This window comes from Rhea pennata, chromosome 19 (genome assembly GCF_028389875.1).
Source record: "Rhea pennata isolate bPtePen1 chromosome 19, bPtePen1.pri, whole genome shotgun sequence".
Classification (NCBI taxonomy): Eukaryota; Metazoa; Chordata; class Aves; order Rheiformes; family Rheidae; genus Rhea; species Rhea pennata.
The window spans coordinates 1,026,360-1,048,801 of NC_084681.1; the positions used below are offsets into that span (position 1 = coordinate 1,026,360).

At 49.0% G+C, this 22,442-nt stretch overlaps 1 protein-coding gene across 8 annotated transcripts; it reads left to right on the forward strand.

Annotated features, from left to right (window-relative positions):
- The first annotated feature begins 40 nt into the window (after positions 1-40).
- ENDOV (endonuclease V) lies at positions 41-21,444 on the forward strand. 8 transcript variants are annotated; one of them, XM_062591593.1, is made up of 9 exons: positions 41-109; positions 537-708; positions 1,850-1,984; positions 2,436-2,475; positions 2,812-2,924; positions 3,034-3,102; positions 3,778-3,906; positions 11,396-11,472; positions 12,571-12,683. In XM_062591593.1, the coding sequence occupies exons 1-9, from the start codon at positions 66-68 to the stop codon at positions 12,599-12,601; spliced, it is 810 nt and encodes a 269-aa protein (XP_062447577.1). In that variant the 5' UTR covers positions 41-65; the 3' UTR covers positions 12,602-12,683. The 8 variants fall into 8 exon arrangements, 6 of the variants coding, with proteins under 6 accessions (XP_062447577.1, XP_062447578.1, XP_062447581.1 ...); XM_062591594.1 differs by lacking the exon at positions 11,396-11,472; XM_062591597.1 differs by lacking the exon at positions 3,778-3,906.
- Positions 21,445-22,442: the final 998 nt, after the last annotated feature.

Genomic DNA, 22,442 nt, shown 5'->3' on the forward strand with positions numbered 1-22,442 from the left:
ACGGCCTCCCGCCGCTCGCGTTCCCGGGCGGGACGGCGGCGGCGGCGGCTTCCGGCAGCGGCGCCATGTCGGAGCCGCCGGCGGGAGCCGCGCTGCGCCGCTGGGCACGGTAACGGCGGCGCGGGGCGCGCCGTGCGCATGCGTGGGGAGGGCCGCGGGGGGGGGGGGGGGGAGGCGGCCGCGGCGGGGACCCGCGCTGCCGCGCGTCGTGTGGGGCCGTCGGGCCTCCCCCGCCCCGGTACCGGGCCGGGCCCGGCGGGACCCTCCCCCCACCCTCGGGGCCCGGCGGCTCCGTCTCCGCCCGCGCCCTCCTCCTCGGAGCGGGCCGAGGGTCCCCGCGGCCTGCAGGGCCGCCTGGAAAGCGGCAGCCTGCCTTCGGGCCCCGGCGGCTCTGCGGGTGCGCCCGCGGGGCCCGGCCCGGCCCAGGGCCCGTGCCGAAGCGGGGCCTCGGCCTTGGGAGAGGCCCGCGGGACGTGCCCTGCCTGCCCGCCGAGGGGGAAGGGCCCTCTAACTGCGGCCGCGCCGCCTCTCGCTAGGGAGCAAGCCCGGCTGAAGGCCAGCGTGATCGAGGAGGATACCGAGGAGTGGCAGAAAGATCCAAGCTTTGCAGGCCTAGAGAGGGTAGGAGGCGTGGACTTATCCTACGTCAAAGGAGATGACACCAAGGCGTGTGCCTCCCTTGTGGTTCTCAGCTACCCCGATCTTGAGGTAATGGCAAGTGAACGCGTCCGCTCCTTAGGGTGGTGTGAGTTTTTTATAGAAAACTTACTCAAAGGCTATTACCTATTTTGTCTCTGCATCATAGGACATCAGTAAGTTACCAACAAAATTTTCATCTGTGTGTTGTGCAGGGAAGAGAAATAGGGGAAAGAACAAGTTTAAGGGTCTAGACATCATTTTGGAAATATGTAATACAAACTGCTCCTGATCGCAAGAGGTTCTTAGGAATTACAGGGAAGTTATGAGGTATTCAAGGGTAGCTTTAGTATGCGTTAGGGTCAGTCGAGTAAACGAGAAAATGCAGTGATGAGATGTTGCCTGTGGACAGGCACAGAAAACTAAATGATTAGATCAGTATTGGAAGTAATCAATTTCAGGTGCGACCTGGAAAGAGACAGAAAGGATCGTTGTTAGCACATACCAGGAGAGCAAATTAAAGCATTTGTAGCACTCATAGATGTCCTATTTGTGAGATTTAGCTGGTAATCAATTAATAATATAAGATGTAATTTGTACCTTTTCCAGTCTGCCACGAATCCTAGGTTCAAGTGACCTTGAAATAATAAAGATACTTGGTCTCTTTTCTGGTTTTCAACCTGATACAAAAATTGTCTTTAACTATAAAACCTATCACAAACAGAGAAACAGTTTGGTATCAGCCACTGGAATTTTTAAGGACTGACTTTCAGATCCTGTCCTGATTCTTGATTTGTCCTACATGGACATTTGTTGGCTAATATCCTGTCTCTGGAGCTTTCTTTTAGAATCCTCTCACCTGTTCCTACAGAGGCAAAGGTGCTTTGATAATGCTCTGACTGTGTGAACTTTGAGGTCCCCCAGTGTGTATTTGAATAGCTGCCCTGACTTTTTACAAGGACTTCACTCTTAAGTGGGGCATGGTAGGACATGTTTCTGTCAATAGCCCAGTACTCCCTCCTTTTCTCTAACTTACAGAGAGACTGACACAACTCAATTGCATTAGCTTTGCGTGAGAGATGCAAAAGTAGTAGAGTACTTTTACAAAGATGAGAGCGTAAGGGACATAAATAGGAGAGGGGATATAACTGCAATTAAGAACTAAGTAAGTGCTGGAGATCGTTTTCTCTGTACTGTGCTCCTGTGGTTCTAGGTGCTGTATGAGGATTGCCAGATGGTTGCTGTGACAGCCCCCTACGTAGCAGGATTTTTAGCCTTCCGAGAGGTCCCTTTCCTGGTGGAAGCAGTTCAGAGACTTCAGCAGAAAGAGCTTAGGCTCAAACCTCAGGTGTGGCATGTTTTTTTGTCCCAAGCAGAGATGTCATGAAGAGTTAGAGTCCTGCTGAAAGATGATGCTCCCTCTGCTGAAGCTGCAGCATCTAGCTGCTCTTCACTGGCAGGACAGAAAGCTCAGTGTCAAAGTTGTACTGAGCATCTATTGCACTATCTTTAGGTATCAGGAATGCTGAGCCAAGATGAGCGAAGCATCCCTTGGCGATGAAAATTCCATTCTGCATATAGCACCGATGGCAAGCACTGCCAGTAACTAAAAGCTCATGCTGCTGGTACACTGGTTATTTAGTCATACATAAAAGAAGGCACACTGAGTGGAGGCTCTTATCTAGAGAAGTCAAAGGATTGAAACATGGACCTCTCCTTCCTCATAGGGCCACCAACACTGCTTGCTCATTGGAGTGTCTCTCGGCATAGAAAATAACTTTTTTTGGGGGCCTTTCCAGGTGCTGCTTGTAGATGGGAACGGCCTGCTGCATCACAGAGGTAGGTCTTCACTAAAGAGCCCTGCGACCCCATGCTCTCACTTGCGATTCGTGTTCTAGAGCGTCTTGCGTTACATTAGAGATCTTCTTACTAAGTTTCAAAGAGAAGGGATGGAGAAAGGAGGCTCAGTATTGATGGGTTAATAACCTGAATTTTTGCCTGTCCCTCAGGTACTCATCAGGTTCTCTTGCAAATTCCTGATTCCTCAAAAGTGGCAGTTTTTCTTTCCTGGAGAGTTACCCTTTATGGCAGGGCTGACTCGTCGGCCCTGGCATTGGTGTTGTAGCATTTTCAGAGGCGTATGCAAATACTGCTTTTGTGCCTCCTTGTTGGCAGGATTTGGTGTGGCCTGCCACTTAGGGGTCCTGACAGATCTACCATGCATTGGAGTGGCCAAGAACCTCCTGCAAGTGGATGGCTTGGCCAGGGATGAACTGCACAGAGAGCAGGTTAGGCCAGACTGAGAATTCTTTCCATTCTTTAATATGCAAAGAAAATTGAGACAGCCACATAAAAGTACTTCCTAACCAGCTAACTTTCTATGCTTTTAATCTCTAGATTCGTTCCCTGCAAATGGAAGGAGATGCATTCCCACTAACCGGTACTTCAGGGAAAGTCCTGGGCATGGTAAGCTGAGGGACTTCCCAATCCACCTTCCCATCCATGAGTCTTCAAGCTTCATGTAACTGGAAACATTGAAAATTTTTCTCTCTGTAGTAGGAGTGTCTCAGTGACATCAGTTCAGGAAGACAAGGTCTGAGCAGCAGCAAGTAACTCTGATTTTGTCAGCTCAACCATTCTTAGAAATTCTTAGAAAGGGGTGGCCATTCAGGTGTTGCATGTATTCATGTGAGGTGCCATGCCCCAGTATCCGTGTTCATGAATGACAGCCAAGGAAATGTACCAGTTCTGTAGCAGTTTCCCAGGATGCAAAATGGGAGCTTATGTCTCAGAACAGTGCTGCACAAGAAGAGAGCAGATTTAAGAAACATCATCCCCCAGTGATATTTCAGCACAGTCTGCATTAGCAGATCTGCACACTACTTCTCAGAGCAGTGTGAAGCGTTTAGGGAAGAGTTAACAGGGCAGACAGAATCTGTGATTCTGTGACAGTCCCTGTGAGGAGATCACTATCTCCTCACTAGATCACTAGTGGGAAGTAGAGGATCAAGAAAGCTGGGACATGCCAGATGCAGACCCATTCTGAAAGCGGGTTGACTGGCTTATAATTCATATATCACTTTGTATTTGTTCAAAATAAGCCCCTTAAGTATTTGATCTTTCTCATTTGTGAATGCACAGGTCCTGCGTAGCTGCAACAACAGCTCTAAGCCCCTTTATATCTCTGTGGGCCATAGGGTGTGCCTGGAGACAGCTGTGCATCTAGTCAAGTCTTGCTGCAGGTACCGGATTCCGGAGCCTATCCGACAGGTACAAAAATAGGGGGAACTGAAGAAGGAAAACGCAGGTCTGAAACAGGGAAGCAGGCAAATAGGCAGTGGAGGAGGCATGTCAGCTGTGGATACCAAGCATGTGATGATATGCGAGGGCCTCAGCTGCCCATACTTCTGCAATTGTAGCCATCCAGCTTCCTGGGCTGTTCTCTCCAGCCTGCTGTATTGTCATTTAAGTGGTAAAGCTCCAGCTGATCCTTCCTTCCTCTTTGCTTCTCCTTCTGACGCAGTGCTCAGAAGCATACACAACCCTCAGTGCAGACCCAGTCTGACTGATTTCTTGGTTCCTGTTTGCGGGCAGCTTCTATTATGCTGATGTTTATAATACAGAGGAGCTGGAAATGCAGTTTTCCTGGGCACTGTGAGCCTAGCACAGACTGCAGTGCTGCTCCTCTGGGCTTTTCTCTGCTACTGCACTCTGCAAGGAGCTGCGGGCTCTGGGGCGACAGGCAGCCAGTAGGTGACAGCACTGGATTGCATTCAGTGAAGCGCAGCTGCCACCAGGGCTCTGCCTCAGACTAATTAAATCACAGCAGGGCTGGAGGAAAGGATCTGGAGAGTGTAAAACCTCCAGGACTTCTAGCGTGACAAATGCTTCCCTTCTGTCAGGGTCACCCTGCCATTATTGACTCAGGTGGGCATGACCCACTGTGTGTTCAGACTAGGGCCTGTTCAGATGTTTCTATTTGCAGCACTGCCTGGAACATGGAGTTGGCATTGCTATACCTCAGTGCGTGTCAGGTGTCTCACCACCTTTGCTCTGCAGCTCATCAGAGCAGCGCTAAGAAGATCGTGCTGAGGGCTGTTATACAGTCTCCACAAATAGGAACTTCTGTTTGGTACTGCAGTGTTTTTTGAAAACAGAATATTGAGTCTATAGTTAAAACCAGACAAAAACTGAGAAATAATCCTTGGAGCACCCAAACCAGAAAGTAGATTTTCTGATCTCATACACCACTACCTGCCAGACTTGAGCAGCCTGATAGATCTTCTTATGTAATCTCTTCCAGCAAGGGACAAATGCCTCAGCAGAGCTCTAAGCTAGCCCTGCAGTTTGTCATGTTCAGAGGAAAAGCATTCCTTTTGGAAACAAATAGGTGTCTTGCAGCTTTCCATTACCTTCATTCTGTTTTCAGCTCACTACAGCAGTTATCTGTGGTTTGAGATTCTTCCAATTCTCTAACTACAACCTTCATTTAAAGTGATGGAATGGAATGGCCACTTTCCTTGCAGAGGGATTTGAGATCCAGAAAAGAGTGTGTTTAATGTAGAGACAGAGGACTGGCATAGGATAAGGACGCTTAAACCTTTTCATGGGATAAATTCACCTAGTTGGAAAAAAGATCTGCTAAAATTCAAAACAGGCTTCTCCCCATCACACTTCCTCTGTTTGGTAACTATGATAAGTGCTTTCATGAAAGAGTTAAAAAAAAATGGGTTTTGGAAATACTTTTTTAACTTTCTGGGTGCAACAGAATGGGAGTGTATGGCATTTTGCAAGTGATCCTATAGAATCTATCACCGTTCCACAAACTGCAGTGTAGAATGTACTGACCTAAGGGAATCAAGGAGGAATTGGGTGAAAATGAAAAAAGGTGAGATCTGTCAGATCTTGACATGGCATAGTGCTGGAAGTCTTGGAAGATCTTGGGCACCTAAACTTGGAAGTAGAAAGCTGCAGTGGGTCTTGTCCTAGGTGACTTCCTTGGACTCTGCTATGGCATGTCTCTGGGACTAGCTTGCAGACCTGATGGGTGGTGTGCTCACAGCTTTTTCAGTGTCCTGTGAAAGACTTCAGCTTTCTTTGAAAGTTCTGGTATACTACTCTAAAGAGAGCTCAGCTGCTGATACCTTCTTGAGGCTGTGATTATGGCTTATGTAAAGGCAGTACTATGCTGCAGATTATGTAGTACTGTGCAGCTGTTGTGGGAACTTAAACTTTCCACGTTCCTAGAGGAATGGCTGGCCGGGCTGTATAGGACATGCTGTGCTTCCTGAGCATGGAACAGTATCTAGGCAGTAGTCAGAAGTGATTTGATTTGACCCATGATATATATGGTCATGCTGCCAAAGGAACAGTGGCTTGGAAGCAGGTGGGAGAAGCGATCTTTCAGAGAAAGCAGAGGGAAGCTCATTATTAGTTACAGTAAGTATTTACATCCTATATAAGCCTTACTCCATATGTAACTGTAAGGCTTATTAGGTGAATTTTGCTTGCAGAGGGGTGGTCTTCTTACTAAGTCAGCTTGTCAGATTTTGATGATTCTCTGCAGAGATTTGATCTTTTAGAACTACCTAGAGAGAGGGATTGAGGTAGGTAAGAGCTGTCATCCTAAGCATCATAAGCAAAACTTTCAAACTGAGCAGCACTGGAACAAAACGAAGCCCTTCTGAGAGCAGCTACCCTTGCCTACTTCTGGCAGAAGTCAGAACCTGTCTCCATTGTTTGCCCATGCTCTAAGCCTGCCTAGACCCAGAATTCCCATGTACAGCGTGAGTAACAGAAGCTTTTAACACTTTCCAGCTGACAATGATTGCACTGGAACTGATTCTTCTACTTTTGCTGTTTCAACTTCCTGGTTGGCTGCACACCAGGCTTCTGCTCACTTGATGATCCTTTTAGCTCCAGCTGGCATCTTGCCCAGCTGGTTCCTGCTGGCTCAGGATGTTGCTGATGGGGCAGTCTGTTGCTCTAGCCCACCAAGAAGGACAGAAGTAGGCCTGCCCAGACCTGTTAATTTCTGCAGGTCACTTTACATGAAGTATTAAACACTTATCCAATCAAGAACTGGAAAACAAGCCATCGTCTCTACCCTTTGTGTAAATAGCTCATGCTGCCAGTGGGGAAATCAATAGCTGAAGACCTGAAACTCTTAAGGCTTTGAGATGTAGCCCCCAACTACAAACTTGCTGTGTACACATGGATGACCAGTGCCCCCTCATAAAACAGGCAAAGCAACAATTCCATACCCTAATGCCAGCACTAGTCCCCTCTTAAAATAGAAGCAATCTGTGAGGATTATTACGGGACAGTTATCCATCTTATTGATTAGCCTCTTGGTTAATACGCTAGGTTAAGCTGTCTCTCAGCACTGTGTTAGGAGTGAGGACTGGTCGGTAACTTGCCACCTAATCAAGCATTAGCTTATGTTATCAGCAGAACTTGGACTGTGATTTTTTTTCCCTAGAAAAATTGTTTGTAGATCTGACTCTTGCTACCTTGATCTCCCAATAGGGACTTCACTGAACAACCTCTTTCTCTTGTTATAAAATACATCACGTAATCTCTTATCCTGAAGAGTGATCAAAGTTATTTGTCAGTTCAGTTATGAAACTGTCCAATTATAGAGAGAAGGGAAAAAAGTCTCCCAAACAAACCACTCCTTATGTAAGTAGTTTTCATTCTCTAGCTTGCAGAATTGTTAAGCAGTTATGGAGCTGCATTTCCAGCAGTGAGCAGGCAGAGTCTCCACCTCAGAGGCCTGACTGGGAGCTGGCAGGGATGGGAAGAAAATTGTAGGGAACTTGTTGAGGTAGGGGAGAGACTCTTCAGAAGAAGAATAATGATGAGAGTTGCAGATGCTTCAAGGACAACCACCAGGGATGTACTAACCCGCTTTACTAGCATGATCATCATATGCTGTGAAGCTTTTCCAGCTGTAAAGGTCACAAACTGCTTTTTAAGGGGAGAGAGATAACTGTTATCTTTGAGGTGGGGCACATCAGCTTTTCTGAAATGTCACCCTGTAGCAGTGTTTTGGAAAAAGGAAGTTTCTGGGAAAGAAAAACTTTAAGAGAATGTAAAGATCTGCCAGTGCTGGAAGTTAGCCTAGAAACAGGGATCTGTATGTTTGTGAAAACATCCAAGAGTCATAGGCTAATACAGTACAGCACTGGAAAGCTGACCAGTAGCGGTTCTGGGGAATAGGAATATCAAATAAATGTCTAGCAACACTTTCTACAGTTTTGGAGTTTTCTATTGGTATTCTTCTAGTCCAGTTCTGACCACGTGCTATCCAGTATTGCTGGAGACTGAATACTCAGGTCTGAGCTTAATTAGAACTCCTGGCCCCAGGGACAGAAGGTATGGATGAAGGCCTCAGATGAGGCTGATCAGAGCCATTAAGACCTATTTTTGCATTTAAGGCCCAGACTGACCTTTTGGTGAGGATGGGGTGGGTAGCAATTCTCTACTTATATAAAGTTAGGATCAAGGTAGTAATTTCTTGTTTGCTTGCCCTGACTCTCAAGGACTAATATCGCAGGAGAGTAAATCAGAAGAGGAAGGGAAGAACAGGACACTTGCATGAGGAGGGGTTTGATGAAGTCTAGCAATGGCTCTGAGCTCAATTTGAAGCAAGAGGAGGGCAGTAAACCATGAATGTGGTCAAATCTCAGCCTTAAACGTTCTGATTTTTGGCCCTCGCAGGGATTCAACTAGAAAGCAAAGCTCAGGGGCCTTAGCACTGATATGACCTGGAATGTAAACATGCTCCTGTTGTCTTGCTTGGCAGCCTTGCTTTTGTGCTCGTACACAGGACAATGTGAAAGGTATGTCTTTCAGTCATTTGCCATGCAAGTGCTGCCAAGAAGGGATAGAGCCAAGGATGTGCTTGTATCTTGTCTCTATCTGCTTTTATTGGATGTTTTTACCTGCTTTAGCTGCATAATTACCATCACACAGCCAGCCTGCAAGGCACATAGGCAGGATGAGCCAAGCTCTTGCCTAGGGGAAAGGATATGCAGCAGACTAGTGGTGTGGTTCTCCATCTGTTGCTGCATCATGCAACTGCTGGAACAGAAGTAGTAAATGGATGGGTACAGGGATGAGTCCAAGAATGGCCAATACCAGCTTCTCTCTTTTCATCTCATGTCATCTTGAGAACTGTCTTGTTTGCTGGATCCTCATCTTTCCAAGCTCTTCACAGCCCTCTCCATAGCTGCCCCTCCTAATTTACAGTCTTCAGTGGAGGGGAGAACCCTATTTCTCATTTGAGTAGCCACCACCAAAGCTAATTGTTTGGGAACATCAGTATCATAGCTGAAACAACCATGGATGGTCTCAGAGTGCTCTGAGCATGAAAGCTGCAGCCTGCGCCTGATTGCAGCAACAGTGGGAGTCCCAGTTAGCCTAGTTCTTGAATACTGCTCCTATTTTACTGACTGTACATGAAAGCTATAACAGCAGAGTCTGTGGGGCACTTCTCAGTCATTTCTGTCTCTCCTCAGTGCTCATACACAGGACAATGTGAAAGGTATGTCTTTCAGTCATTTGCCATGCAAGTGCTGCCAAGAAGGGATAGAGCTAAGGATGTGTCTGGTTAAGGGCAGCTAAGGTTCACTGTGGTCTGTAAATGTGATGAGTATTTCCTTGGTCTGCCAGAGCAGGTGAAGTTCTTGAACTGGTAGCAACTTCATCTGCAAGTCCAGAGATGGGCAGGGGCATCTCATCCCTTGCCTCATCCTCAGGCTTTCTTTGCCCTGTTGATGGACCTCCACAGGCATATTCCTCTCAAAGAAGTTGTTAGATAATCCAGCGGGAATGAGATACTGAGTCTCGGCACCCTCCCTCATGCACAGCTGCCAGTGTCTCTAAACCAGAATTGTTTCTGGCACCAGTGAGCCCTTGTAGCACGTTTGCAGGAAGAAGCCCACAATTAAGATACATTTCTCTTCCATTTGGAGGTACATTGTCAATGGGGTCCGTCTATTTGAAGCTTGCTCAAGTGCTGTCAAGGTCCAAAGCCTCTTGGCCAAAACTGGACATTTAAGAGTGGTTGCAGCTGACTCATGCAGTGGAGCAGCTAGGAACACCAAGATGCAGTGTTTGTGTAACGAGCTCTGTCACCTCTTTGAGAGGCTCCCAGCAGCAGATTGACTGTTACCAGGGTGACTGACTCACGCTGGAGCAGTCCTCCCACTGGGAATGGCAGGTAGGGAGCAAGCCCTAGCACAAGTAGGGTCCAGGGTCTAGAGGCAGCAAATGCTGCGGCTCTGTAGCATTCTGCTGCCCCAGGGCAAATGAATAAAATGCTGTAGTATTTACCCACCTTTTGAAGAGGGATCTATGAGCCTCTGCTTGGTGTTAAATTGCCTTGCAACGCTGCAGAGGTCTGCTGTCGCATCCATATGGTTATGGCACTCCAACAACTTTCTGGGGACTAGGGGACATCCTTTTGTACACTGGTATAAGCTGAAGGTCTTCACTTTACTACTTCTAAAAGCTCTCTGGGACATCTCAGCAGAAACCTCCTCCACTCATCCCTGATTCCATGTGATCCATTTACGGAGTGTCAAGGGTGGTTGGGCAGTTCTTCTTTGTTCAGTGGGAGGACTGATTTACTTTGGGGGATGTTTTCTTTCCAGGGAAGGAGGACTTCTCTCCTGTCTTCAAGGTTCTAACAAATCTGTTCCATCTCTCTTGTTACTCATCAGACAGTGGGCTTGGACTCGAGGTCCTGAGCTATTTCCAGAGAAGGTCCATGAAGGGGCCTGGCTACTCATTACACTTTCCCAGATTGTGCTTGAGGGTGCCTGTATGCAGAAGAAGTCATCTGGGTCAGTTTGAAAGGTGGAGGCACTAGATCTTTCTCAGACTTCCAGCTCTTTTCCAGCTTGGCTCTGTTGCCAGGGTTCAAGAAAGTGGGGAGGGTGGGGTTGTTGCTCTGGCTGAGAAACAAAGCACAATGGGAAAACAGTCCATCACCTCACCAATTCTCACTTTGCCACTGGCCACTTCTTGCTTAGCTTCTGGAAGTCCTTACCGGCCTGTCACATCCCTGAACCATTTGGAGGTCATTTTAGGAACTATTCAGTGTAGGTGCAAGGTAAGAGAGGCTGTTGCAGTTCTCAGCCTGGCAAGGATTCCAGCTGGGTCAGTGTTTGCTGTGAAAAGACTCACTGTATTGCAATGTGTGCTGGAAGTCTGTGTTAATTCATCCTTCAGGTCTTATAGAGACCTTTGGAGAAGGCTGGCTGCACTCATCTGAGCTGCTACAAGGATTTGCTGAGTAAGCCAGTCTGCTTTCTAGTCTGGTTGTTCATCCTGCAGTACTTGGGAGAAGCCAAGGCTGAGTGAGCTTGCAGCAGTGCTTGGCACGAACTGTCTGTGCCCACTGTCTCCTCTGTGTTCAGCATCACCTCCTTGTTCCCATGAAAAAGTTAGGGGCAGACAGCCAGGATTCGGAGAACATTATCTCTGCTTCTGAAATGAATTGTACTTCATCAAGGCTGTTTAGTCCAGGACCCTTTATTTCTTCACTGTAAGTCTTCAGTCTCTTGACCAACTTGCAGTGGGACACAGAACTCGAACAAGAAAAGAAACAAGTTTCTCTTTGCAAGGCGGTTGTGCTAGGACTATTTGTGATGTACTGATGTGAGGGTGTGCGGGGGCTTACTAAGATAACTAAGGGGGCACCAAGCTGGCTGATCAGTCCCTTGTCATCAGTCTTCCTCCTTAATTCCAGGCTGATATTAGATCGAGGGAGTATATTCGGAAGCAGCTGTGTTCACCACTGGAGGTCGTATCTTCTGGGCCAAAGAGGTAGGTGTGTGGGCAGCACAACCAACTGCCTGTCCACAGGGGATCTGATGTAATGATCTTTAGTAATGGCATTATAGGGACAGCTAGGGTAACAAGGTGAGCTCAAGTGACATCAGGGCACATGCTGCCTCCCTAAAGGGTGATTTCTGGTGATTGTAGCCATGCTACTTTACACGTTTCTTCCAAAGAGCACAGTATCCTAGGCTGGGGAAGGTCACTGGGGATTTGGTCCATTTCTGGTCCCTGTGATAAGCAAAGCACTAACGCCCACAGGTGTGACGTAAGGATGAACAGAAATATCCTGCAAGGAGCTGTTTTCTGTCCACAGAAAACAAGGAGAGGGTCATAATACCCCAGTCTTACATAATGAAGGCAATGGCTGCTCTGTTACACCAGTGTGAATCCATAGCAAGTGCACAGCCACGTAGGAGTTGCATGTGTCATGGCTGCATTGCCTTCCCAGGGTAGTTCATGACAGTTCATTGTTGGGTTCTGTCAGACCCGCAAAGATACCGTGTTGTACAGATAATAAATACAGCTGCCTAAAGAGCTACTCATGAACAAAGTGTGTCAAGACTCAAAGCCCAGTCGACTCTTGAGAGTCATACTGGACCAGAAAGTGAAAAGCGAAGGTTGCTCGTGGCAGTAATGAGGGATTACTTATGCTGAGTAGAGGCAGATGTTATGGATTCCTTAGGATACATGGACAATGCAACTTAAGGTGTTCTGCTCATCTCCTCTGTTTGAATCATGCAGCCACAAGCAAAAGATCAGGATTTTATACTCTTGGAGTGACTTGTATAGCTGCACAGTCCAGCCAGTGTATGGGGTGGCCCTGTGCAGTGCCAGGCTGTGTGCCCTCCATTTGTGCTAGTGCTTCATCCTGACTCTAACAGCTTCTAGCTATTGCAGATACTGAAGCTCACACAAAGGCTGGCTGGTTTGGGAACTGGACAGAAACATGAAATTAATTCAGTTTACAGCTATATTTCCCCAAACCTCTGTATCCTAGTCCTTCGTTCCCTGGGTGACAGTTACTTGATCTTTTTGACTTCTGCTTTTTTAAGTCTTATCATCCTTCCTTGTTCTTGTTCCTAGACGAGAAAAGGAGACTGAACCTGATGATTAAGCTAATGCCAGAAGAAACTGCAGGGCCCCCGTACACTGAATCCTCTCGCCTACCAAGAGTGTGGGTCTGTGAAGTGCAACAGCCAAGTGCCGCGCTTGGGAAGCCGATTCCAGTGCAGTGCAGGGCCACGTCAGTCAGGACTATGTCAGCCTCTGTGTGGGGTTCTGGTGGACAGGCAAATCTGCCTCTGTTCAAGGATAATGTCTACAACATATTTGTATGATCACTTTTTAAATAAGTGCTGTAAAAGCATGTCTTGTAAATTTGCTACAACTCAAGTATTTGGGAAATCACAGGAGGTGATATATGAAAAGAGGCTGAGGCACTTAACATAGTTATAAGCCTTTGGCTCCTACCCTCCGTGACACAGAGACTTCCCTTCTTGTCATTCTTGGATCTTCTTCCACCCCGTCCCTTCAGCCTGTGCTCTCACACTCGCTTTACACATCTCTGGGGAACAGAAACCCAGTATGTAGCTCCGGCTGGTCCTGACAGACGGGCAGAGGACTCTGTGTTTCAGGTGGGCGTGTGATTCACGAGGGAAGGGATGGAGCCAACAGTCTGCTGCATATTTTGGAAGAGGCTTGTATGTCTGAGCTCCAGTACCTGAGTAGCTTTCCTGTCTATTTGGTGTCGATGGCTTCTGCCTGCCTGCTGCCTTTGTGCCATGCAGCAGTTACCAGACCTTAGTGACTGTATGTAAGTCGTCTGGGCACATGGTGCCTTGGTGTTGCTGATCTTGGTGGGAACGTACTCTGGACTGCTGCTGAAACAAAATTCCCCTTCAAGGGCATTATGATGCACCGATCTACTTAGTGTATTGTTACTGTGACCCTTTCCACCATGACTGGGCTAGAGGGGTCGCAACGCAGATCAGTTCCTCCTGAAGAAAAGAATATGGGAACGGAAAATTTCCCATCAAGGGGAACGGGGAGGGAGCGCCTCACTCGCGTACAATCAGTCAAGATGGACAGATCCCCAGCCTGACGTTCTGCAGTCTGAACGGACTGTGAGCACTGGTGTCAGGTCGTTAGGGAAGCTGTCTGGGACTAGCACGTTTGGATCAACATCCGTCAGTTAAGAAGTCTGTGAACCTTTGCATTAACAGCAGAGCACAGAACAAACAGTTTCTATCCCTGAATCAATACGGCTAGTCTAGTTTAGTCTTTTTAGTCTAGTCTTTTTCCTCTCTGAAGAGGAAAAAGAATGTTTTCCTGGTGACTGTAGAAAGGTGTTCAGGCTCAGGATTTCTGTGGTCTGTTTTAAATGCTGCCAGGCATATCATCTTTGCATAAATATATCTCACAGCTTTTGTTATTCTTTTTGTACATAACTCTCAGTAGTGTTTTGGACATAGAGGACATTCAGCCTTTTCTACATGACTGTGCAACATCTGATAGATCAGGATCTGGGTTCGTTCGTCCTTGAAGCACTACACCCTTGAAACTCAGGTAAGAAAAAAGGAAGGAATTTACTAACTCTTGGTTTCTCCCAGGGCCTACTTTGGGGAACATTGTTGGTACAGTTCTCTGGAGTATTAAAAAGTGGGATTGGCAGCAGTCAGTCCCTAGCAGGGTTCTCTCCCTACCCCCAAAACTTGCTGATTAATATATTTTAAAAAACAAAACCTTTAGCTGCTTTAGTTTTCAAATCACTGAGAAGGAGTGTGCAGTCTCCTGGGAAGTCTCAAAGCCATGTTCACATGGGGATTTGTTACATGGGTGATCAGAGACCAGGAAGGAAGGCAAGAAAGTTGGAGTGAAGTTGCGCTCCTTTGATCTGTGTGATTTGTGTGAGATCAGTGAGAGGCTGCCCAGCAGAGAAGTGTAAGAGGAAGCATTTGATATTGCATCTGACCCCTGCTTTTGGCAAGGAATAAGCAGTGGGGGAAGCTGGTAGGCAATCCTCCCAGGCCAAGGAGAAGTGGAGGGCATCATTCTTGTTTCACTCCCAATGCCACAGACATGATGCCTGTTCTGACACTGCCACGTCCCCTGTCTCGAGGGAAGAGCTTGGAGACAGCCTCCTGAAAAGCAGCCCAGTGACAGCTCTGCTTGAACACACATTCTGGGACTAGCTTCCCCCACTGCCTCCTCCTTGCTCATCGTCCACTGAACAAACTGCAAAAAGACCCAGTACTGTCATGGAGTCAGCAAAAGCTAAAGGCTGTGCAGCTGGCCAAGGCTACCTGTGCTCTACTGAGGCTAGCCAAAACATTGTTTCCTAAGCTCCCAGGTGAGATGGGCATGGGAAGTGGGGAAGGGACCTGGCAATGAATGACTCATAGCTAGCATGGATAGGGAAGAGAGCAGCAGCAGCCCAACTGTTCTTCTGATGGAGGAGAACTAGCAGTGTAATTAGAAGCAGTGGACTGCTCTCCCTGCAATGGCAAAGTCAATCCAGTTTAACTAGGAAGCACTTGCTGTGCAGAAAGGTCTGCTGGAGGTGAGCACCCAACACTCCCAAGCTAAAACCACTTCCTCTGTTTCCTTCCTTGGCATGCTTCTGTGTGCCTCTCTGACTGCACTTGCACTGCCACAGACCTATCTCCTTTCTGCAAAAACAATTGGAATTGGGGTGAGTCCTGCAGTTCCCCCCCCCATAACTAGTAGGTTTAGAGTTAATATAGGGAGCATTAACTACTAAATTCTTACTAGAAAGAGTTGATCTGAGAGCTTTCCCAAATCTTTACATACGCCACTAGATTGCTGTCCACAGTTCGTTCATTTCTCATTCCCACTGCATGTGAAGCAGCAACCTTGCTTGACCACAAGGACAGGGCCCTCTAAAGTTTATAATAGATGTAGAAAAATATTGAGAGCCAGGGGACTGCTAGTTCCTAAATCTCATCAGCAGAACACTAAAGAAATAAAATACTTTGATCCTGCTTTTCTTGGCCTGTTCCTGAACTTTGCTGATGCAGGAAGTACTCTGCCTGAGCTGGGCTGTTGCAAAGCTCAGAGTCACACAGTGTTCCTCCCTGACCCTGTATTACACCACTTTCACTGCACATTTATCTCTGTGATGCTGAAGCTCCTCATTCAGATCAGCTGTGCCAGTGCCCATTAGAAGGGACCCACCAGGGAGCTGGAGAGTGATGCTAAGGCTGGAGCAGCTGGCCCTTAGCATACAAGCTGCTCTATTAGAAAATGCCTTTCTTCAGCAAAGAGGGGCTGTAGCTCTTACTGACCTGGCTATGTGACAAAAGGAGGTGAGTGTCTGCAGTTTTAAGCTCTCCTGATGCTTCAGTGATTTCATGTGTCTTTCTGGTTGTTTTTCAGTGATGTGAGGGTTGATGGTATGCCTGTTGGTAGTTGTACTGTAGTGGAAGATGTGAGCTGGGCTACGCTGAGCCCAGTTTCTTACTATGGATGTGTGGTTGCTGCTGTAGGCCTGCAACTGGAGGCTGTCTCTGGATGGGCTTCTGACTTCCTAGTGTGCCTAAAACCTAAAGTCCCCTGCTAGACAACTAAGGCTGCTGCCACTGCTGTCTGAAGCTGGTCTGTGTGCTGTACCCTGCCGTGCTGCAGAGGAGGCAGCTCTCCCCAGAGAGGGGAGGTTGGAGGGGGAATAAAAGTCCAAGCGCATCTGCATGCTCTGCTCCCCCAGAGATCGCTTGCTGCAGTTGAGCTTGCTCTGAGTCAACAGACTTGCTTCTCTATTCCTCTTACACAGGTGAACTCCCTGAAATCAGACTACTCTGGATTAAAGTCACCTTTATGGGATTTGGGGGGGGGGTGAGGAGGCTGGTAAGGCAGCATTGCCTTGGTGGTGAGATATTGCAGAGCTCTCTTAAGATCTGGTGAAGCAAGAGGTCCCTGGAGCTGAGGGTACTGTGTGTGTTTGGTTTTGTTATTTACCTGTATTGTGCAATGTTGTCTTGACTGCCAAAACCTGGGAAGACCGTTAAACAAATTGACTAATCTCTGTGTTTGGTGTCTACTTGTGGCTGTGTGAACACAATAAGGGATTAACTTGGTCTTTATCTAATTGGCTTATAAACCAGGGAAGAGAAAATCGCTTTGTAATGCATGAGACCTCCTCTTAATAGAAACACAGAGACTAGAGCTTGTGTGTCCTCTCTGAGTAAAGCTGTACACGACTCTTCCTCTTTAACTCCTCATTGACTGGAAATCAGCTTTTCTGGATGTGATATATTCATTCTCCTGTTCCTGATGACTTATTGCCAATTTGTTATAAAGCCTGGTCTCCTGTCATCACCAAGGAGACTCTTCTGTTAACACTTCTGTCAGTAACTGTTGAGGAATCTCTTACTGGGTCTCATTGCTTGGTAACTTCTCCGTGCTGCCGGTGAACAGGGCATAGGGCTGGAGCCACCAGGTAACAGCAGCCATATGTAGCGTGTGTGACAAAGGGTAGCCCTGGCATTTAAAACATGGATATGGCCATGGGGAGATACCTCTCACGCAGCAAACAAGGACTGTGAGCTGGGGCAGGATTGTTCAGCAGAGCTGCTAGCTAAGTATAAGTAATGATGGGTTGGCAAAAATCTGGGACTTGGGTGGGAAGAGGGGAAGAAGAATGGAGCTAAATGGGGTAGGGGGAAGATGAGAGGCAAATAAGGGAAAGAGGAGATTGGGCCCTATTTTGTGCTGGAGGGCTTTATGCTGGGGGGGTGGGTTGTTCCTGTATGAGTGTGTGTTTAGGAGAGAGAAGGTTGTTGGGATAGTTAACTTCTCAGTACAATAAAACACTATAACTGTGAAGCAGCCCTTGCCCCTCTGTGCTGTGTGCCTGGAACATGGATGATGGTGGGCTTCCTATGATTAGACCAGTGTGTCACCTCTGCTGCCTCCGCATTCAGCTGCTGCTGGGGGGTCTGGGATGGGGCTGCTGTGCCAGTGTGACTCGCGTCGCCCAGTCCAGCGTTGCCGTTGCTGTGCATCCCGCCGCTGGGATGTGCTAGGTTTCCTGCCTCTCTGCTGTGCTCCCCGTGAGCAATGTGGCACCTAGACAGCTCTGTGAAATGCTTGCTGTTGAGGGTGTGGAGCCTGCCTAATCCCTCCCCTGCGTGAGAACATGCTGCTGGGAGGGGATGTGCAACTCAGGAAGCTTTAAGAAACTGGGGCTGCTCAGCCTCCCATGCACAGCATCTGTGTGCCGGGCACGTGGCTGGAGGCTTCCAGAGCCACCGCATGGAGGAGAGGCTGTGTCCTCCCCCAGGGCTCCCTACCCACCACCTGGTAGCAGATTCCTTCAGCTGGAAAGCTGGTAATTAAAGCAGAGGCTGTTTTTCAGCTTCACTAGTGGAAAGGCTGGAGGGAGCTGGTTGCCCTGCTGCGATGCACAGGTTGGAGTGATCTTCCTGACTGTTGTGCCTTAGGCTCATCAACTGGTTTAATTAAACTGGAGCAACCTCCATGCAGAGCCTCTTCACTGCAAACCTGGCTTCTGCAGGTCAAGCTCAGCCCTGCATGTAGTTAGAAGCAGATCAAAATCTGCTTAAGAGCTCTACATAAAGTTGGTTTAGCATAACTAAACCAAACCTGTTGTCATGTGAAGAGACCCTGCCTGAGGTACTGGTGCCACCCTTGCACATAGGCACCTTCTCACCTGCCTCCCTAGAGCTTCTATGGCTACTGTCACTTTACAACTTTCTTTGCTGTCTGAGGATATGAAGAGAGAGGGAAGATTTGGGCCAGTCAAATTTTAAATAGCTTGCTCTGCAGCTGACTCTACAGACAGGTTTCCTCTTCCTTTCCAGATCTATAGATGGACACAAGAAATGTGGGCCTCTCCACTGGCACTGCCTGCCGAGGTCCCTTGATAAGGAAGAGAAGATGCTTTAGGATGCTAGTCATTAAATTTCTCCTCTGATTGAAGGACTGTAGATGAAATCACAGACTGTAGATGTAAATCACAGATGTCTAAAGCTGAGTGAGAAGAATTCCCACCTCCGTGTCTGGAGCTTCTGGTAGGCTGGATGCTGCCTGTGCAGTTTATATTGAAAGGACTGAGATCTGGTGACTCAAGGCTTGTGTTTCAGGATACTGTTGCTGAAGGGAGGGAAACTATTTTTGTAGGGATTCCCTCCACTCCACCCGCGTTCTCCCTCCCTTTTGGCCAGTGCAGGTAGATTTAGGAGGGATGCTTGCTCTCATACTTCACAAACACCATGCCCATCTGTAGACTGGTAACATAAATCTGGGCATAACGTGCACTGATAGACTGCAGTACTCCTGTGGTTGCATCTTACTCCTCTCACAGCATGCTTTCTTTCCCCACGGCTGCCCGAACCCCTCCTGCCTGCCCCTATAATACCTCCACCCAAAGGCTGGCCAACTCCAGCAGCTCATTTGGCTTTAATGTGCTCATATAATGAATAAGATCCTCTGGAAGCAGATTTGACACGCACATTAATAACAAATGAGGCATTTCTGATAGCTTCAGTTACAGTGATGGAAGGGGCTGTACCACCTAGTGGATGCCCACCAGGATATGGAGGTCATGTAACTGTTGCTCTTAACAAGGCTCTGTTTCTCAGCTGTTCTCTCTAGTGAGACCCTAACCCCTGTAGAGGACATGGGGTGCAGTTTGATCCCCTCAGTGGGCCTGGAGGTCCTTGCTCTGGCCACTCCCTCTGCAGCATGTCATGCAGATCTATCTGCACCCTGCCATGTGCTGACCTCAGGCCTAGGAGCGAGATCATGGGAGACTGGACTGCCCTAGTGTGCCCAAAGTTCAGCGTGTAATGAGTGGGCATGTTTCTGCTCCGCATGTCCAAGGTGTTAGGCTTGGACCAGAGCTGGCTGGTGCAGCTGTATGTGCTGCTGGCTCTATCCCTTCTGCTCTGCTAGGAGAAGGTGGCCTGTGTCTTCCACTGCTTTGGGCCCCAATCTCTGGCTGTAAGCTGGTGTTTATAGAGCAGTTCCTCGCTGGGACAGCTGAGCCTTATTGTGGCATCCAGAAGCCTCCTGTGCCTTGCGGTCGTGGTCTGTGCTGCAGACTGTGCCTATGTGCAATACAGTGCCCCAGTGGGGCATCGATCAGGCTGGGGAGCGTTACTGCTCCCATGCAGCCGTCTGCCTTCATCTACTGCGAATTGTTCGCCACCTGGCTGCTCTTCCTCTTGTTGATCTTGGTTGGTTCTCTCTAATACTGATGCTGACATGCCTTCCCAAGCCCTGTCAGCCCCCAGGCTTTATTTTAAGGCCATATTAATTAAAATCAAATGAGTGGAATTTCTCTTGACATCCAAATTAACAGAAAATCAGGTAATTATGAGCTATGTCATTAGGGCGATGGAGCAGCTCATACAGGCCTAAGCCTAGAAGAAGCAGGAGACCTGCAATGCACATTTTTAAGGCAGGGGCTGCATCTCTGAGCAGAGCCAAGCTCCTGTGGGAGGAGTTTATGGGGGAAAGGCAGGAGGCTGGGGACATGTGAGCTGTTGGGCTGATGAAGGTGAAGACTTGTTTTTTATGCCTGGCCCTGGCTCCTCTAGATGCAGAGCTGGGAGTCTGTGCGTGCAGGGAGCTGGTTAATGCCTGGCGTGGGCTGTAAGCCTCCGCAGGCAGACGTAAAGCCTTCTCGAGGCTGGCAGGTTGACCTGAGCAGCTGTGCTGGCTGAGACAGACGGGGTGTTGCATGGTGGTCCCCCAGGAGACAACGGAGAAGGCAGGATGCTGGGACACGTTGCAGGGTGCCCGCTTGCTCACCTAGGCTACTGGCTGGATTTATGAGAGGCCAGAGAGCCCATGACTGCTGCATGGTCACGGCAATAAAGCTCCTCTCGTGGTGCCTGTGTTCCCAAGATAAGGCAGCGCGCTGAACGCCTGGCCGTGAGCGGGCTCTGGGCAGGACGCTGCCAGCACGAGCGCAGCTGCGTGTGTTGCCAGCCATGAGCTTGGCTGCACAGGTCATGTTGCCATGCCCAGCAGCTGCGGAGATGGGGTAGGATCCCCTGCCATAGTGAAGGGAGAGGGCGAGGGGTGGGTTGGTGAAAGAGGATGGTGCGATGGGGCTGGGTTGCTCTCCTGGGAGGCAGCGTGGGGTCCCCCCTTGCGCTTGTATGCAGGTGCACGGCTGGTCTTGGCACGTGCTGGCCTCTTGTCCAGGAGGGCACGCTCCGAGCACGTGCATGACGGGTTCTGCACACCTGATCACCCTTAAAAATACAAAATAAAAGCCATAAAAATCAGTCTCTGATTAATTCTTGGGTTAGTTTCCAACTCAAGAGCTTGATGCAGAATGTTTCCTTAGGAACGTGCTTTTCCTTGCTTTTCTTGGACTCACTGCTCAGCTTGTTGTACCTCTGCCTGCAAATCCCCAGCTGTTCACACTTCACTGCTGTTGCTTATGAGCTAGTGCATTGATTTTTTTTTTTAATGTTATATTTATTGAGCACTCCTGAGAACCTTGTGCATGGGAGGCCCCTGGTGAATGCAAGGACTTCTGCCTCTCTCCCTGCCTGACGTAGATGGCTCTGCTGGGGGCGCAAGCATCTCTGGGCTGATGTTTTGACTGGAGCAGTTTTTCATGTGTGGAAATAGCGCCTTCATTTGTGCTGATCGGGAGGATGTGATTAACGAGGCCAGTGGCATATCTGCAGGGAGGGCTGCGTGCCTGCGATGCCACGGGCTCGGGGAAGGGGCGAAAGGCAGGCGAGGTTGTGCTGTGCACCAGCTCTGCTCCCCTCTCACTGCCTGAAAGAAAAACGTCTGTCTTCTTCATGAAGAGCATTATTGCCAGCTAATGAAATATCAAACATGTTCTTAAGAGAGTGCTTAGGATCTGAAAGTCTGTGATAAATCTGGTAGCTCAGATAACTTGCTCAAAATTACGGTGGGTAGCAATGTGATTAAAGCTGTCTGATTAACACACGGACCTTGTTTATAATGAGTAGGACTGGGAGGGTTTGGGAAATCCAGCTGGCGTATAACAAGGTTTCTACAACAAATTACTTGGATCTCAATTAGTTTGCTGGGTAAATGTCACCTGGTATCTCTTTGTTTGTGGTAAACTGTGGTTATGGCCTGCGACTGCCGGCAGCGGGGCCAGCGGCGCCCCGGGGCAGCGCGGGTAGGGGAGAGCCGGGCGCGGGGTCTCTGAGTGTCCCAGCACCGTGCCTGTCCCAGCTGGCCCCTTCCACTGCGAGGCACCTAAACCGTGCTGGGGTGGAAATAGCTTTCCCTTGTCACTATGCTTGCTGCTCGGTTTGGCTTCTCTCCCGCATCCTTCCCTGGGATCTGCTGGGCTGCGCTTGGTCCATGGCACTGCAGCGCCTGGAGCGAGGGAAGCAGCCCAAGACGCAAGAGCTGCTCCCTAAATCACATAAGCGATCGGATGAAGGAGGACGCAGCTGCAGCGGGAGCGTGTGCAGGATGATACTCCTGTTCCCAGCCCCAGGGAAAGGGCTCCCCACGGCTGGAGGGACTGGGGTGGGACGGGGGCTGCGAAAGGCCTGGGGCTGCTGCGGTGGCACTAAGGACTTGCGGCGGGGGAAGCCCAGCGAGGCGCTGCCGGAGCGTGCCCTGCGGCGGGCGGTGAGCCAGCCGGCGCGGCCGTGCCCTCCTGTGCTCGCAGATCGCAGGCAGCGAGGACCGGCGGGGCTCAGCCTGGCAGCGCTGTTGGAGCTCGCTCCCGTTGCATTTGGGTCGCCTCAGGGGACTTGCGGGGCTTGGAGTGAGCAAAGGCGGCTCTGCCTGGGAGACTGGCACCGCGCGTAGTCTCGCAGCCCGAGCTGCCTTGACAGAGCTCATGAATATTAATGGCACTAACATATGGCTGCTCGGAGGAGGAAGGAGCCGAGAGCGTTGCCGATTGCGGAGCACAACTCATCCCCGGCGCAGCAAACAAATCCACTCTGTGCGCGTGGGCC